Source organism: Hyperoodon ampullatus (assembly GCF_949752795.1).
Source record: "Hyperoodon ampullatus genome assembly, chromosome: 6".
Lineage (NCBI taxonomy): Eukaryota > Metazoa > Chordata > Mammalia > Artiodactyla > Ziphiidae > Hyperoodon > Hyperoodon ampullatus.
The window spans coordinates 42,678,369-42,696,294 of record NC_136919.1 but is presented as its reverse complement, the minus strand read 5'-3'; the positions used below and the strand labels follow the sequence as shown (position 1 = coordinate 42,696,294).

General features: G+C 35.6%; 1 protein-coding gene across 1 annotated transcript in view; it reads left to right on the top strand.

The window, feature by feature from the left end:
• Positions 1-17,926, top strand: part of NAA35 (N-alpha-acetyltransferase 35, NatC auxiliary subunit) — a gene marked incomplete at its 5' end in the record, with an annotated part of 96,288 nt that overhangs the window by 26,552 nt on the left and 51,810 nt on the right. The window contains 5 exon segments of the mRNA XM_079706207.1: positions 12,570-12,636; positions 12,716-12,759; positions 13,957-14,007; positions 14,671-14,754; positions 15,584-15,698. Of these exon segments, the coding sequence (XP_079562333.1) occupies positions 12,570-12,636; positions 12,716-12,759; positions 13,957-14,007; positions 14,671-14,754; positions 15,584-15,698 (361 nt within the window).

Sequence of the window (17,926 nt, the reverse complement as noted above, 5' to 3'; positions counted from 1 at the left end):
ACAAAGTATTTAATATCATGGAAAAAGGCATACTTTAAAAGATTAAGAAGGCAGCACACAATGTAATCAATTATGTAAAAATAAAACTGAAAAGAAACAAACAAAAGTTAGCTCCTAGGCTGGAAAGATGATATTTTTTCTGTTTTGCTAAACTTTTCAGATTTTCCAGATAAATTTGTCTCAGTTTTAATAATTAAAAAAAAAAATTGATCTCCTAGTAAAATCCGTAAGAGGCCTGGTAATGAATAAATAAGAACGACTTAAATTATTTGCTTGTTTGAAATGGATGCTTCAGAAGTTCCTAAATGATTATGTATTTTGTCTCTGCTCTTTTTTACTCCTGAACTGGAGACGTTTTCAGTTGCCTAAAGATGTTTCTTTCTCGATATCTTGCTCAGGTGCAAATGGGAACCACAGTTCCCCCATCAGATGGCTTTTCCTCTTGGATTCTGTATCTTGTAAAATAGTGTCTTTAGTGTTATCTTTGATTACTTTTTTTAACCTCCAACATCCAGATCCTTTTACCTTGCAAGTGTCTTGAATCTGGGCACTGTTTTTTCTTCCCTCTCATTGTTCCTGCTTTAGTTCATGCCTCTGTCAGCTTTAGGTTAGGCTCCTGTGAGAGTTTCTGAACTCTACTTTCTGGCCTAGTCTTTTCCCTCTAGTCCATTCTCCACTTGACCATCATTTATCTTCTTAAAGGTAATCTGGTCATGTTCAGTTTTGCTATTTGAAAGTTTTCACTAGGGTGTGTATTTTAATAAAAGTAATAATACTTGTACATAGTATATAAAATCGAATAGCCCGCAAGACTTACAATGAAAAAATTATAGTGCTCTGCTCTTTCCTTATCCATTCATAATAGTAGTCAATTTTTGTACCTTTTTCTACTGTCTACTTCTATGTTTCTGTATAATAGGCTTATATTCTTGTTTCTGGGTTTAAGGGTTTATCAGTTTTTAGCTATAGTATAGCAGCACATTTTTAGCATATGTTTAGCATTTATACATTACCTCCTCCTCACTCCAAATAGTAATTCACTTTGTGGTTAAATCATTCAATTCTGACATTATTGTGATTGTATATATATTAATGACAGATGACCCAGAGTAGTGTATGCTTTTTTTTCCTCATACAAATTTTTTTTTCTTGAAGTTAATAACTACCTCTTCTTTTTGGTTTGCTTAGTTTTATGTGTACTTTTCCTTAATTCTTCCTTTCCCATTATTATTAAACACATCAGGTAATCTGTATATTTCATCGTGTATATAAACATCTATCTATATCTATCTATCTATATATATATATATCAGGTAATTTATAATTTTTGTTTTGAAATGCTCTTCTTGAACGTCTTTGTTCTCTAGCTTCAGGCTGGGTCAGTTGCTTTCTAGGCCCACTGCACAGCTGTCATCCCAGGTTTCTCTGCACCATTCTCCTGGGAATTCCATTTCCCTCTCTTTTTGTTAGATCCCTAGTTACCTGAATCTCGTGCCTTTATTGTTCTTAGTTTATTACTTTGTGCAGTGTCTCCAGTTTCTTCGGGGAGAGAGGGAGGGAATTTTTCTTTGAGACCTTGCATGTCTGAAAATGTCTTCCCTGCCCTCACACCTGATTGATAGTTTGGCTGTAATGGATTTCTAGGCTGGAAAATAACTTCCTCAGCATTTTGAAGGCTGATTTGTAATCCCAGTGTTAGCATCCTGATTCTTTACATGCGACTCATGTTTTCTCTTTAGAAGCATTTAGGATTTCTCTTTTTAATGACCATACCTTAGATTAGTCTTTGAAACCCCTTAATGATCTTTGAAGTTTAAAGCCTCCTGTTCTTAGACCACCACCTCTATTTCTAAATTACTTGTGTTCTGATTCCTAGAGTTCTTCACTCCTATTTGGGCTTCAGTTTATTTATATCATCGTTTCATTGTTACTAACCTCTTGACCCTCTTTTCCAAATTTAAGTATCATCATCCTTTATTACAGTCATTCCCTTGCATATACTTTCAGCTCCCTTCCTCTCTTGCCTTGTTATACCTCAATTCTAGTTGAATCTAACCCTTTGCCTACTCTGCCCTTAAACCTGCACATCTCAGTGTGACTGGAAAAAAATGCATTTCCACTGATTGGTCCCACTACCATTTCATCACCAGTAACTGCACATAGGCCCTCAGTGCTCCCTAGCAATCATTACATTTCCCTAGTTCATTCACTCCACTCCCCTCAAACTTCTTACACTTTGACCATCCTCACTTGAAGCAAATGACCTACCTTTCTATTGCACTGAATAAACAGAAGCAGTCTTCCCACCTACCTGCATATGTGACCTCTTTTCTGCTGCCCTTCTGTTATGTAGATGAACTTTCTCTGCTCCTAAGAGTGATCCCTTCTGCTTGTGCCTTAGATTCCATACTCAGTCTTATATTCAAAGACATTGGTCTACCCATTCTCACCTTTATCCCTTGAGTAATGAATTTGCTGCTCTACTGGATCATTCCTTTCAGCATACAAACATGCTTTATTCATGTTACTCAATCTCAAAAATACCATTTCATGGCATAGTCTTGTCCTTCAGCTTCTGCCCATATCTCAGTTCTTTTCAGCCGGTATCCTTAAGAGGTGTTCGTACTCACTGTCTCTGGTTCTCTCCTCTTTTCTCTGTTGAATCCACTCCAGTCAGGCTTTGAACACGTGTTTCACCAAAATTGTGACATTATGGTCATCAGAAATCTCAGTGTTGCTAAACCCAGTGGTTAATGTTTGGTCTTAAACTTGACCTATCAGAAGATTTTGACATAGTTAATCACGCCATCTTTGAAACAGATTATTTTCTTGGCATTTAATACGTCCTTTATCCCTGGTTTCTCATCTCACTGGTTGTTCTTGTTTGTCGTCTCATTCTCTAAACCAGCAGTATCCAATAGGAATATAATGCAAGCCACATACATAATTTAAAATGTTCTAGTAACCATGGGTAAAGTTAATTTTAATAACATTTTATTTATTTAGCCCAGTATATCTAAAATAATACTTCAATATATAATCAGTTTAAAAATATTAATGACTCTAGCTGCATAGGGTATCCTGTGTGGAGGATACCAATCCATAGTACTATCACATCTGGTTCTTATTTAGTATTACTACCCACTTCTATGGAAAGCTGGGCAAGACACTAATGGTAGGGTATTCTCTGCCTGCCACTGGACCTTAGAAGTGGGGGAAGAGACAATTTACAAAACAGGAAATGCATATGGCTTACAAAATTACGGGAAAAGAATTTTTTTAAACAACTCACTAATGATCCAAAAATGCATGTTAAAACTAGATACCATTTTTTTGGCCTGTGAAATAAATGGGTATAAATTTGAGACAACCTGAAGCTTGCAGCAGAGCAATAAAATGGACAGTTCTTTTTTCTTTTAATCTTTATTTATTTATTTGGCTGTGCCGGGTCTTAGTTTTGGCACACAGGATCTTTTAGTTGTGGCATGCGGGATCTAGTTCCTGACCAGGGATCAAACCCAGGCCCCCTGCATTGGGAGCATGGAGTCTTAGCCACTGGACCACCAGGGAAGTCCCTAAAATGGATACTTCTTTTCACTGTTGGAGAGAGAATAAATTGGTCCAGATATTTTGGGGGGAAAATATTAAAGAAATGTTTTGAATTCTTTTTTTTCTACTGAATATTCTCAATCTGGTATGTATTTTATACTTACAGCACATCCCAGTTTGAAGTAGTCTCATTTCAAGTGCTCGGTAGTTATGTGGCACGCAGCTCTAAACATTGGTGTGACTCAGGCTCAGTCTTAACACTTCTTTATCTATACTCTGATGATCTCATGCAGTTTCATATTTTTAAATTCTGTCTCTGCTAATGAGGCCAAATTTATATTCTTAACCTAGGCTTGTTCCCTAAATGTCATATTCATATACGCTGCTGCCTGTTCTACATTCTCACTAGGATGTCACGCATAACATTTCCAAAATGAAGCTGCTGGTTTTCCCCTTGCTTCCAACTTCTTTCTTCTGTAGTCTTCTCAATCTCAGCAAATGGAACTCCATCCTTCTAGTTGCACAGACCAAAAACCTGGGCATCATCCTTAACTCTTCTCTTTCTCCCGTACCCTGTATCTAAACCCTCAGGAAGTCCTTGGCAAACTACAGCCTGCAGACCAGCCCTGCTCCCTGTGTCTTTTATGGTCCTTGAGCTAAGAATATTTTTTTTCCTTTTAAATGGTTACATTTATATAGTTATATAAGTGCCTACTCAGTATTCTCTGTTTTGCCACTTGGTCTGCAAAGCATAAAATATATATAATCTGGCCCTTTAAGAAAAAATTTGCCTATCCTTAATCTGTACTATCTGTTTATTGATTTCATTAGCATATGCTGGACATTGTGGCAAGCGCTGGGAATAAAATGATGGGCATATCACTTTGCTGTGCAGAGTGAGGATGGGAGTCTAAGAGCTCCTTTCTTAGACATCCAGCTTCTTATTCCTCTAGCCCCACATTTTTTTTTAAAATTTATTTTATATTTGGCTGCATTGGGTCTTTGTTGCTGTGCACGGGCTTTTCTCTAGTTGCGGCGAGCAGGGGCTACTTTTCGTTGCTGTCTGCAGGCTTCTCATTGCGGTGGCTTCTCTTGTCCAATTACTTGGCATCTTCCAAAAATTGCTTTATGTGTCTTGAATGTTGTCTTCAATGTTGTCTTCCATTCTCTTTGTCTTCTTTGTTCTTTGGAATTCAAACTTTTCATCCCTTTACTGATGATTTCAAGAGGTGTAGTGGAAATACCACATTTAACCAAAAGTCCATTGTTTCTACTGCCTACATGATAAAATTCAAAACTCTTAGAGTATCTCTTTTTATCATCTGGCCCCAATTTTATTACTCATTTTTTATTACTTCTTAATTTTTTTATTGAGTTATATGGCATATGACATTGTATAAGTTTAAGCAGTATGGCATATTGATTTGATGCATTTATATTGCAAAATGATTGCCATAGTAGCATTAGCTAACACCTCTGTTGTGTTACATAATTGTCATTTCTTCTAGTGTTGGGAACAATTAAAATGGAGTCTGTTAGCAAGTTTAATGTTTATAATAGTTTTGTTGTCTGTAATCACTGTACTGTATATTAGGTTTCTAGGACTTACTAATCTAATAGTTGCAAGTCTGTACCCTTAAACAACATCTCCCCAATTCCCCCACCCCTAGCCCCTGGTAAGCACCATTTTACTCTCTGCTTTTACGATTTTGGGTTTTTTTAGATTCCACATATGAGAGAGATCATACAGTATTTGTCTTTCTCTGTCTGACTTAGCATAATGTCCTCAGGGTCCATTAATGTTGCTGCAAATGGCAGAATTTCCTTTTTTTCTTATGGCTGCATATATTCATTGTATAAATTTACATCTTCTTTATCCATTCATTCATTGATGGACACTTAGGTTGTTTCCATACCTTGGCTATTGTGAATAATGCTGCAGTAAGCATTAGAGTGCATGTCTCTTTGGTTACCTGTTTTCATTTCCTTTGGATATACATATACCCATTAATGGGATTGCTGGTAGTTCTAATTTTAGTTTTTTGGGTAACCTCCATACTGTTCTCCGCAGTGATTGAACCAGTTTACAGTCCCACTAACAGTGCACAAGCGTTCCCTTTTCTCCACATCCTAGCCAGCATTTGTTATCCCTTGTCTTTTTGATGATCACCATTCTTATGGGTGTGAGGTGATACTTCATTGTGGTATTTATTACAGGTGTACCTCGGAGATATTGTAGGTATGGTTCCAGGCCACCACAATAAAGCAAATATTGCGATAAAATGAGTCACACGAATTTTTTGGTTTCCCAGGGCATGTTAAAGTTATATTTACTATAGTGTAGTCTGTTAAGTGAAACAGCATTATGTCTAAAAAAACAATGTATGTACCTTAATTAAGAAATACTTTATTGCTAAAAAATGCTAACCATCATCTGACAATGCAGGGTTGCCACAAACCTTCAGTTTGTTTTAAAAAAAAATGCAGTATCTGCAAAGTGAAATAAAGTAAAATACAGTAAAATAAGGTATGGCTGTATACCTTTTTCTTCTCCCCTGGCATTTTATTCTTCAGCTGGTCCTATATATTATTCTCTTTCATTATCCCATGCTTGTGCACAGGATGCTGCTTCTGACTCTTAGGCCTTTTCTCTTCTCCTTACCCTTTTAGGGCAGAGTCTTACTTATCTTTAAACTTGGATCCCAATCTCCTGACTTCCCCAGACTTCAGTTTTGTTCTCTGTTGTTCTTTAGCATGTTCTTCTGTCACAGCTAGTGTCTGTACATGCTGGTCTGCATAGAACAGTCCTGCCTGACACCTTTTGTCCTGGTGTAATTATTATAGCATTCCCTCTTACTCTTATACTCTTAGTATACCAGCTTGAATATGGATGTGATGTTTGGAGATACTGCTTCATTTTGTGAACATGAAGTGACAGATGTAAAAATCTAAAAGCTTTGGATAGTGGAGCCGAAAGAAAGATTACTTTCTAATATTCTAATGTTCATGTTATTTGGCATGCTGTAAATCTGTATCACTTAAGTCAGTGTAGTTGGATTTTTCTCTTACTTGCAGCTGAGCATATTTCTAATACAACAGTAAATAAATGAAACTATATAAGTTCTTGGCTTGTCTGGCAAAGAGTAAACACTATTATCCATTTGATGTATATCTTTCCAAGTGTTTTTGATGATATGTACCCATGTGTATTTTACTTAACATGATGGAATTATGTAGACTGTTTGCAACTTGCATTTTCCCACAGATTATAGAGAATAGATTTCTGCACATACCAGCACATGTAGGTCTCATTGTTTTTATTTGCATTGCATCATGTTGAGAATATAGATTTTGCAGAACTATTTCTGGCATGGATCATCAAAGGATGGTCAAACTAGTAGACAAAAGTGTAATGAGACACAGGATTTGTACCTAGCCTCAATGTATCATCCCACAAGACATTTATTAATTACAAAAGGGAAAATGATATGGTTACAGTGTAGACACTTAGTATCTTAGCCAAGTGGCCAGAATTAACCTCCAGTAATGGGATAAGTCAATACCATGTGTCTCCAGATTCAGTGATTTAAGAAGGACACAACATCACTTCTGTGGTATTCCGGTCAAATATCCTATCAAATATTAAATTGATTTGAATTTTGGAAAAACATACGACAAACCCATATTGAGGGACATACACAAAATAACTTTGGCTTGTACTGTTCTAAAATGTCAGGGCATGAAAGACAAGGACAAAAGAAATGTTCCAGATTAAAGAGACATCAGTTTCCTGATTTGATAATTGTACTGTGGTTTCGTAAGAGAATGATTTTTGTTTTTATAAAATCACACTGACATTTACAGATAAAGGGGTATCATAGTCTGCAACCTAGTCTCAAAGGTTTCAGGGAAGAAAAATAGAGAATTATCATGTAAATGTGGTTTAATGTTATCATTTGGGGAGTATGGGTGAAGGGAATATGGGACTTCTCTATACTATTTTTGTAATCTGAATTTTTTTCAGAATAAAAGTTAGAAAAGCCTCTGGGGAGTGAGACCACATAAGTTTGTGTTCTTACTCTGTCGCTTACTAGCTCCGTGGTTTTTCGGAATTTAACCTTTCTATGCCTCAGTTTCCTCATTTATAAAATGTAGTTTGTAAAAGTACCCACCTTAGAGCATTATTGTGAGGATTAACAAAGTTAATACAAGTAAAATGTTTAGAACGGTGCCTGGCACATGATAAGCACTTAATAACATTAGCTGCTATTAGTAGTTGTAGGAGCAGCAGCAGCAGTAGTATTCCACTGTATGTACAATAAATTACAAGCCACTTACTAATGGACATTTAAATTGTTTCAAGTCCTAATCTGAATTATCTGTGCTCATGTTTTACCCTTACTTGTACCCTTACTAGGTTACCCAGTATCTGGTCTGTGGTAGGTACTCAAATTTTAGTTGAATGAATCAGATTATTTTAGGAGCCCCTGAAATATTTATGCAAAGTATTTTATCTGTGAAATGAATGTTTAAAGCAGTAATAAATCACAACTGGTACATTGTGACTATTAAGTTTTAGAAGGGGTTGAAACAGTTTTACTTAATTAGAATATTAGTACAATCAAGATTACTGCTTTGGGGAAATCACATTCAATTCTGATATTGGGTGTTCTGTTACAGTTATGATTGTAAATATTTACTATTCTAAATTTCTTTGTAAGGCTGCATTGTTTCAAATGCTGTGTTTTATAGAATGCTAAATATCCCTTATAATTTTCTGCAGTTATATCTTGGTAGTATTGTAAAGATATTGTAGAGTACAAGTGAAGACATGGGCTTTATCTGTCAAGACATCTTACTTCTGTCCCTGGATAATAAGCTCTATAATTGCAGTGATAGTATTTTACCATTGTATCCCTGGTATTTAACCTATACCAGCCATCATAGGGTGCTCAGAAAATGATTTGTCCATTGCTCAGAAATGGACAACATTTTTTCCCTACTAATTACTCACCTCTAAAATCTTGATATCAAGCATACTATCCTTTGATCCATACCACTTAGTTGGATTCCCCTATTCCTTCTGTCCTTTAGTGCCACAGAGACCTCCAATTCATAGGTGCTGTCGCTTTAGTTTTCTCTGTTACTTTCCTCATGTTCTCATTTCCATGGCCCAGTTAGTGCTAAAATCACTTTTCAAACACCCTTGCTCCTCTAATCTCATAATGTGTCACTTATCTGACAAAACCCCAACCACCTGCCTACTTGCTGCTTGCACCCAAACAACAGAAGATAGCTAGGGAAAATTCACATCTGTGTGTCTGTTCTCACTTTAATTTTAGGGCTGCAAGTCTCAGATGGGCACTCAACACTAGAGACAATCCTATTCTACAATACTTCCGTAGCAAACTTGTTTTTCTAGTCTCTAAGGTAACTTTTTCCCATGTGTTACTTCTCAGACCTCCAGTGCCAACTCTCATTGTCAGCTTTCTTTCTCCCATAATGGGATATTAGATACAGTCAGATGCAATTAGAAGTATCCCATCTTCTCATTATCACAAATGCTAACCTGTTATGGTATCCACACACTCTGTTGTTGTTAAAATGAAAGTATCCCTGTGACATTCTAAGCTCTCAGCCCCTCCACTGTGTTCTAGATTCTATCCCCTCTAGCCTACTGCAGTTAGTATCCCTTTCTTTGTATTGTGTTGCTGCTGTATCCTTCACTACAAGATTATTCTTACTGGCATATAAACATGTTTTTACATGACTCAATTTAAAACCAAAACACCGCAGTTCCCTTGATTCCATGGCTCCTTATATCTACAGTCTCATTTCTCTGCTACCCTATATGTATCAAAAACTCCTTGAATGAGCTGTTAATATTGATTTATTTTACTTTCCCTTTGATTCTCTTCTCGCCCACACCAATTGGACATTCTTTTACCACTACAGAAACTGGTCTTAGCAAGCTCCTTAATGATATCCGTCTTGCTAAATCCAGTGTTCTCGCTCCTCCCTCTTCAGCCTGTCGGCTTCATTAGACTCAACTGACCACTTTTTGAAATACTTTCTTCTTATCTTCCTATTATGACAATCTGTTGGATTTCTTTCTTTCTCGCTGGTGAGTCCATTTCCTGTGCTTGCTCCTGTAGATCTCCAGTTCTCTTGGGCTCTCCCTGGGTTGATTTCCTCTAGTTCTGTGGCTTTTAATACCAACTATAAGCTGATGAAGTCCAAATTGATACCTCTAATCCTGATTTCCTCCTCTGACTTTCAGACTAAAGCAAGTGCCTTCCTGAAACCTTTCCTTGGATGACCAAAGGAATTACAAACTTAATATAGTTAAAATTTTACTCCATTTCTGCCCTTAAACCTGCTCCTCCCAGACTGCCCCATCTGAGTAAATGGCATCATAATTTACCAGTTGCTCAAACCGAAAACCCTTGATTGTACTACAGTTTACCTCATATTCAGTTCTTCAGCACATCATGTTGGCTTTACCTTTTAAATATATCCTGATTTCAATAGCTTCTCATCATTTCTGGTTATGGTATCAATCCCGTTCACCATCAGCTCCTGCTTGGACTGTTGGGTGGTATCCAGTATCTGGTCTCTCTGGGTTTACTTTGATTTTTGTCCTCCTTAAGTCCACAGAGTTTCAGTAGTGATATTTTAACGGCAGCATCTGTTGACATAACTCTTCTGCTTCAGACCTCCAATGACTTAGATTAAGTTCTTGTTACTGAGGTTTGTATTTATTACACAGACCTGTGATAGTCTCCCAGATGAATGCTTTTCCTTAGACTCTTCTTGGCAAACTTAAGGGTCCACAGACAGGGCTTACAGGTTGCTTTTTTTTCCCCCATTTTGTTTTTTCTACACAGTGTTGGTCTGCTTAATTTTTTAAAACTTGGTAACATTAAAAAGTCTGATGATTTTACTTTAAATTAGGTTTTTGTTCTGAAAACCTAGGAGACCTTACCAAACTAGTGCTGTATTCATTCATGACCATAAGAGGGTAAGCAGCGGCCTACTTCCTTTAGATGACACGTATGTTCTCTCATTTGCCACAATCTCCACCACTCCTCAATGTAACTTGTAACCAGCCTGATGTTCTTAGTAAGGTTAACGGCCAAATGGCCCCTGCCCTGAAGTAGCTCATCATTCCTTCAACAAATAGGTTTGAACAGTACTCTGTGCCAAGCGCTATTCTAAGCCCTAGAGATAAAGCACGAATACAACAAAGCCCTGAGCTCAGAGATTATGCATTCCTTGGGACAAATAGTCAATGTGTAAGTAAACAAATTACATATATAATGTCAGGTGGTGACAAGTTCTATGAAGAAAAGTAAAGTAGGGAAAGGGGATATAAAGTGGTGGAGGGTGCTATTTTAGAGAGAATGCACAGGGTAAACCCTTGTATGAGAAATTGACATTGAAACAGAGGCTGGAATATAGTAAGGGATGGAGCTTTGTAAATATTTTGAAGAAAATCAGTTTGGGGAGGGGGGTTCAGTGGGTACAGAGGTCCTGAGAAGAGTGTGTGTTTGATATGCTTGAAGGACAACAAGAAGGCCTGTGTGGTTGCAGTGCAGTGAACATGGAGATGAGTGGTAGGTAGGAAATGGGGTTGGAGAGGGAGACCAGGGCCACATAATGGAGGGCCTTAGAGGCCATGGGGGAATTTTACTGTGAGGAAGAAAATTCCTGAAAGGTTTTGAGTAGAAAGTGACATGAAATGGCTTATCTTAAAACAATCCCTTTGGCTTTTGGTGGTGAATAAATTATATAGCAGACAGTTGTGGAAGGTGGGGGACCTGTCTGGAGACAGTTATAGAAGTGAGAGATGGTAGATCCTTGAACTGGAGATAGCTGTGAAAGGAGTCAGACTTGGTGATTAGAATTTGAAGGTAGATCCTACAGTGTTTTCTGATGGATCTGATATGGGTTTCAGGAAAACAAGATGACTTGAAATGCAGGTTTTCAGCCTGAGTAAAGGGATGGGGGTGCCTTTTAGCAATGTGGTAAACACTAGGAGAGTTCCTATTTAGACATGTATAATTTGAGAATCCTGTTTGATGTCCAAGTAGAGATAGAGTATAAACTTCATCTGGAGGATAAGTTTATAGATTTGTAATACAACCTGAGACTTTTGAAAGACCCAGTCCTGTGAGGCATACAATTCTGAGTTCTTTGAGACTAGAGACATTGTTTGTACTTCTTTCTGTTTGTCAGATATAGTACCTGACATGAATTGCATGCTTACTGATGTTTTTGTTAAGAGTCCAGAAATTTCACTATAGTTCTGGCCACTGCTGTGAATATCTGTTATTTCATTATATTAGGCTTTTATATACATTTTTGTAAGAATCGTAATATGGCAGAAACACTCCTTTAATAGAGCTTCTAACTTCATAGCTGAAATCAGCCAGATATTATTAAACTCTTCATAGTGAATCCAGCAAACCACTTAATTTGCTAATATCCCAGCAGTGTTTTAAATGATTTTGGGAGTGGGAATCCATGTATGAATCATTTGTTTTCTTTACAGTGGGCAGAAGTGGGAATGTGGTTTTGCTGTCACTGAGTAATTCTATTTGAGAAGACTTAACCTTTTAGCCTAACAGTGTGTAAAATGACATATAATAAGTTTTGAAAAGTTTAAATTTTGCAAATAGTAATTATTACATATTTATTGTTCACCTGTGAATGTGAAAATTCTTTGTAAGTGGGGATTATTTGTGATATTATCATAAGCATTATTTTGCAAATGAACATATTAAATGCAAGTATGTTTAAATAGCCTGAGGACAGCAATTGAAATTAAGGGGACAGAGACAACATTAGAATGTGGTGTTTTAATGGTATGCCTGTAAAGAAAGCTTGGATGTATGATAGCAATATTTAGGGTGACATTCCATTACTGTTTTCTTATTAGCAAATAGTGATTTTGTAAGAGAAATATAATGAAAGGTTTTGCTACTATTCAAGGGCCTAATTATTGCTTTTCTGTATAGGAAGATTTTCAGTCAATGACATATGGATTTAAAATGGCCAACAGTGTGACAGATCTTCGAGTTACAGGTAAAACCATTTATAAATATAATTCACAAATTTTACATTTGGATTTGTTTCCTTTTAAAATCATTGTCTCTCTTTCTAGGCATGCTAAAAGATGTGGAGGATGACATGCAAAGAAGAGTAAAGGTATATATTTTTTTCTCTTTTCTTTGGTATAGGATATTTATATTCTTCTAAATGTCAGGTTAACTTTAGCTAATTACAAATAGCTAGTGTAGGTAGGACCACCAACTTTCTTTATATGTTCTGTACTGTTTTTTGGTAATGAATTAGAACACTGCTAGAGAGGTTTCTTGTGAAGTAGTGTTACTTTCAAGTGCTGAAAATTTAACCCTTTCAAATTTTTTCAATTTTTTGCCAGTGTTTTAAAATTTCAGTATGCTATTTTAAGAATAGCATAAGATTCTAGAATTTTAAATTCCTCAAAGGTAAGGACTACCTTCTTCACCTTTGTATCATTAATAGTTAGGGCACTGTCTAGAACATAGCAGAAGAGCTCAGTAAATGGAAGCTCCTCAAATCTGATAAAAGCCTTCTATGAATGACATCCTTTGGCCAGATGATCCTGATGATTTTGTTCTCATAGAAATTAAAAATGATAAAAAGTTACATTTCTTCTATTTTTTATACCTGTATAACACAGCATGGTTGTCAAAACAATTTTGCATTATTGTCTTATTGGATATTTACAGTTATTCAGTGCATTAGGCAATAAAATGCACTTTTAGATGAAGAAAGTACAGCTGAAAAGAGTTAAGTAACCTGTCTTGAGTCTTATTAAGGGCATGCCATTAGTTAGTGGCAGCTCCAGGGCTAGAACCCCAATCTACCAGATCTTCCTGTGGTACTGCCTTGGAATTTTGTCAGAATAGTCACCCATATGTAACACATGTATTAAAAAGATGTTTTGCATTTTAGTATAGAACTGATCAGTATTTACCATGTGACTTTGTAAAGGTTACTTTTTTTTCTAACAGGGTTAGTTTGGAGAGCATCAGGAATTTCAGTTAATAGATTTTTTTAAAAGCAGGAAGTACTATGTACCATGTGCTTCTGCTTATGTTTTTCATTATTTTGCTTTTGCTGTTTTTAATACCTTATTCTTTTGTGTGATCTTTATAATTTATATCAAAATGAACTTTCTGTACATAGTATTAATAGGAAAATAAATAATTGATACGGCTTTTTTCTTCCAAATATTTTTCTTCAAATAGATTCTTGCATATACTCAATAAATTAATTTATTGCTTTATGTTGTATAATTGTAATCTAATGCTTTTACAGGTTTGTGTGTGTTTTAATATACCTTTTTTAAAATTTTAGAGTACTCGAAGTCGACAGGGAGAAGAAAGAGATCCAGAAGTTGAACTAGAAGTAATTGAACTTATTTTCTGGTAGATAATATCAGAGAAGTTAATGTTGTAGTTTTATGAACTACGTTATAATTTATGGAAGCCCTTTTTAAGGTATTTCTTTACAAATTGGACATTGCAAGGGAGTTTATTTCCCTTGTATTTATTTTGATAGAATTATAATATAGCTCTTTCAATTACATGATTTCAAAGCTCTTCAATATTCCTGTGAGGTAGGAAGAAAAAAATGATTTTTTTTTTAACAGATGATCCACCAAAAGTTGGCAGAATTCAAGAACTTACACAGTATCAAAAGTTGTCAAACCTTTGTTAAGATCCTAAATTTTCTGACTCTGCTTAAAGCACCTTTTTATCAGTCCTTTTAAAAATGCTAATTAAATCAGTTTTGAAATAATAGTGTAACTCCTGACTTAGGGAAAAATCAGTCCTCTTGATACATAAGCTTTATTATGTATTTCTATTTCAATAAAATAGGCTTTGTTTTATTATGTTTTCTGCAGCTCATTTTTCAGACATTTAAAAGACTATAAGTGAAGGTGTTTGTAATGTATTCAATAGTAAGTTATTAACACTGAGATTTAGGACTTAAAATACTATATTTTAAAATGAAATTTCTTTGACAGACTTCGCATCTTTTAACTTTTAGTCCTTTCTTGTTTTTTAGCACCAACAGTGTTTAGCAGTATTCAGCAGAGTGAAATTTACTCGAGTGTTACTGACAGTGCTTATAGCTTTTACTAAGAAAGAGGTAAGGGTATTTACTATAACCTAAATTTTAGTGTTTTTGTTTTCGATGGAATGCTTTATTTTGGTAGTTCTGAGACTTTTCCATTGAAATGTATATGCACACATATACAGCACTCAGTATTTGGTGTGTTTACATCAGAGTATCCCTGATTTTCTCCAAAAGTCACATGAATTTTACATTCTGCTCCATAACATGTCCATGTCTGTTGTTGATATAAAAATAACATATTACATATTAGTTGGTAAAATAATAGAAGCTGAAATTGCTTCTGGGTAGTTATTGTGAATTGGAGAAATTAAAAATGAGAGTTTTAGGTAGGCCTCTTTCATTCAGTTAAATAATTAACTTAGATTTGTGTGGAATAGATGGTGAATATTTTTGTGTGTATATTGCATTAACTCTAAGTAAATTACAGACTAATTTGTAAATGGTTAATAAGTGGTAAGTAGAGATCCAACCTTTACTAACATCTGTAATTCTGTTCTTTTTTTAAAATTTCACCTTGATGAATGATTTAGTAGGAATGTTGCAATTTCCCATTTTCTAGTTGATTACATCTCTCTTTTTTTTTTTAAACATGAGATTAGTAGAATAAACCAGAAATGTTTCCTATTGTTCTTTAATGGCTCCTACATTGTATAGATATGGGTAAAAAAATTATTTCTATCCTAACAGGATCTGGGCATCCTATATTAAGTGAATAGTTTGTGAAAACCAATGTCATTACAACAAGCATTTAATTTCATTATTGTTTATAGGATTTTCCTATTTAATGTATATCTTTCAGTGAAAGAATATGTAAGAATGTTTTTGGTGATTTATTTGCTAGACCAGTGCTGTTGCAGAAGCTCAAAAATTGATGGTTCAAGCAGCAGATCTTCTTTCTGCCATTCATAATTCATTGCATCATGGCATCCAGGCCCAGAATGATACTACAAAAGGAGGTAATTGTCTGTTTTGCTCCTACTCTTTTTTTGTTCTTTCCCATCCAGCATGTATAGTGTTTGGTTTGTTCTAAAATATCCGTTAAGTCAATCTATGCAGACTTTGGAATGTTTTGCTCCATAGACTTACATAGAGTGTTTATGGTACCTTCTTTTTAAATTTTTTCTAGACCAGTTTGCCATCTCCTGTATCTTACTGTTTGGGTTCTGAGTCTTTACCCTGTCTCGTGATCAGGCTGTGATGTCAGCAGTAAATCATTCTTTTTTAATCACATCTCCCCTTTACTCCTTTGAGAGATCATCAGCTCCGTTACAGTCTTCCCTGACTCCACCAGGCAGGCCTAGGTATTCCCTCTGTGGCCTCATTGCATTCATACATGCCTTTGTTACATTTTTTTAGTATATTATATTATAGTTTACGTTTTGTCTTTCCATGAGATTTTTAGTACTATTAGGCCAGAGTCTCTTCTTTGCTTGTCTCTACAGTGCTTGGTACGTTGTTGACAGGCAGTAGATTTTATTAATGAATTAGGCCTTAAAAATAAAAGGAATAGTGTACCTTTATTGTAAAAGCTCCGACTGAGTTAACATTTTAGTAATGTGTAGCAATTTTGGTTATCCTTAAAACCATTAAAATGAGATGATATTTGTATTTTAAAATTAGTTTTTCACAGTTGTTAGTCCTCTGACCAGGAAATCTAGTTTTATTGATTCACACTCCTTTCCTTTTTCATCCTTTCCCCTCCTTTTAGGGACAGAAGTTGTGATATTCCCCTTCCCATGAATTTTTTTCTTAATCAAAGGTTAGGTAGTGGAGCAGTCCAAAAGGTAATTTGGTTTAGGAAATCAGTATTATCTTTATGGTTAATAATTATACTGAACTTATAAATTCATTATTAATTCATTACCATTTTCTCATTTTCTCCAGGAGAGGGGAAGATAAGTGACTATTAGATGATTGACTAGGTGACATTCTATAACCATGGGACCTTAAAAAAGAAAAAGGTTTTTATGCATAGCAAGCTATCTAGTACATGTTTACAGAGAGGTAAATATATCTACAACTCTTCAATACTTTGAAATCTAGTGCAAGAATACTTTATGAAAACCACTGTAAAATACATTGCTTCCAAGTAATTTGTTTGGTTGGTTATGTATCAATAGGGTATTATGATGCGAAACAAGAGTCTTTCAAATGACTCTATTCTGATGCTCCTTTTGCCGTATCCTGACTACTGTGGGCTGTTCTGGTCTATAACTGAGGATAATAATTGCCATGGGAGCATTAGTTGCCCATGTGGTTTGTGGCTTCCCTGTAGTTCAGATCAGTCAGCACTTAAAAACAAACAAACAAACCTGTGTGTATATTCTCAACTATTTCTCTGGTTTTATGGGCTGTTCATGAGTAAGCTTTAGGAAGATGGTTTGCATAAAGTTGGTTTGAATAAGCAAGTGAAGTTTTAAATTTAGGGAGTATTCACTCTGTGCTTAGTTAAACACTGTTTAAGCTCACTTAATTTAACTTTGTAATTATCCAACTGAAGCATGAAGCTAAACAGTTCTATAATAAAAAAGTGAATGCCTTCCCAGCAATGTTTATTCTAAGAAAATGGTGATAAAGCCATAGTATAGATTAGTTTTGGTCTCAGGTTATTCATTTTGCCTTCTTAATATTAGTACAACCCCAGCTAGTGACAAAGTGACTGTGTAAAGCTTGAAACTGCTGAGCATTAATTTTAGCTTCTCATTGAAAAGCTACTTAATCAGTGGGAACTTGGAAACAGTGGTGTAAAGGGAGAAAGTAGGAAGAATCAAACTTGATTCAAGGATTACTTGCTGGTGGGTTTACTCAGTGGATGTGATGTGTTGAAGATGAAGGAGGCAGAAATGGTTTGGGAACAAGAGATGCTTAAGGAAGGCAGCTCAGGTATGACAAATGGGATTTTTTGACGTGGTGACATGGAACAGTCCACCGGCAAAGTAAATATTTTGCTCTGGAAAATGGACGGAAGAGCAGGTTTTGGAGTTATTTTCATGTTAAGTGCTAATTAAAATTGAAGGAGTGGATATGGTCAGGGCTTGCTGAGTTCAGGACCTTGAGTTAGAACTTTGTTGAAAAAACAAGAAGAGGATCCAGTGAAGCACATGTTGCTCCTCGTGTTTGCTTATGCTGTTGTATTGCTTGTGAATTCTATACTTCTTTTTATATGTCCGTGGAATTCTTCAAA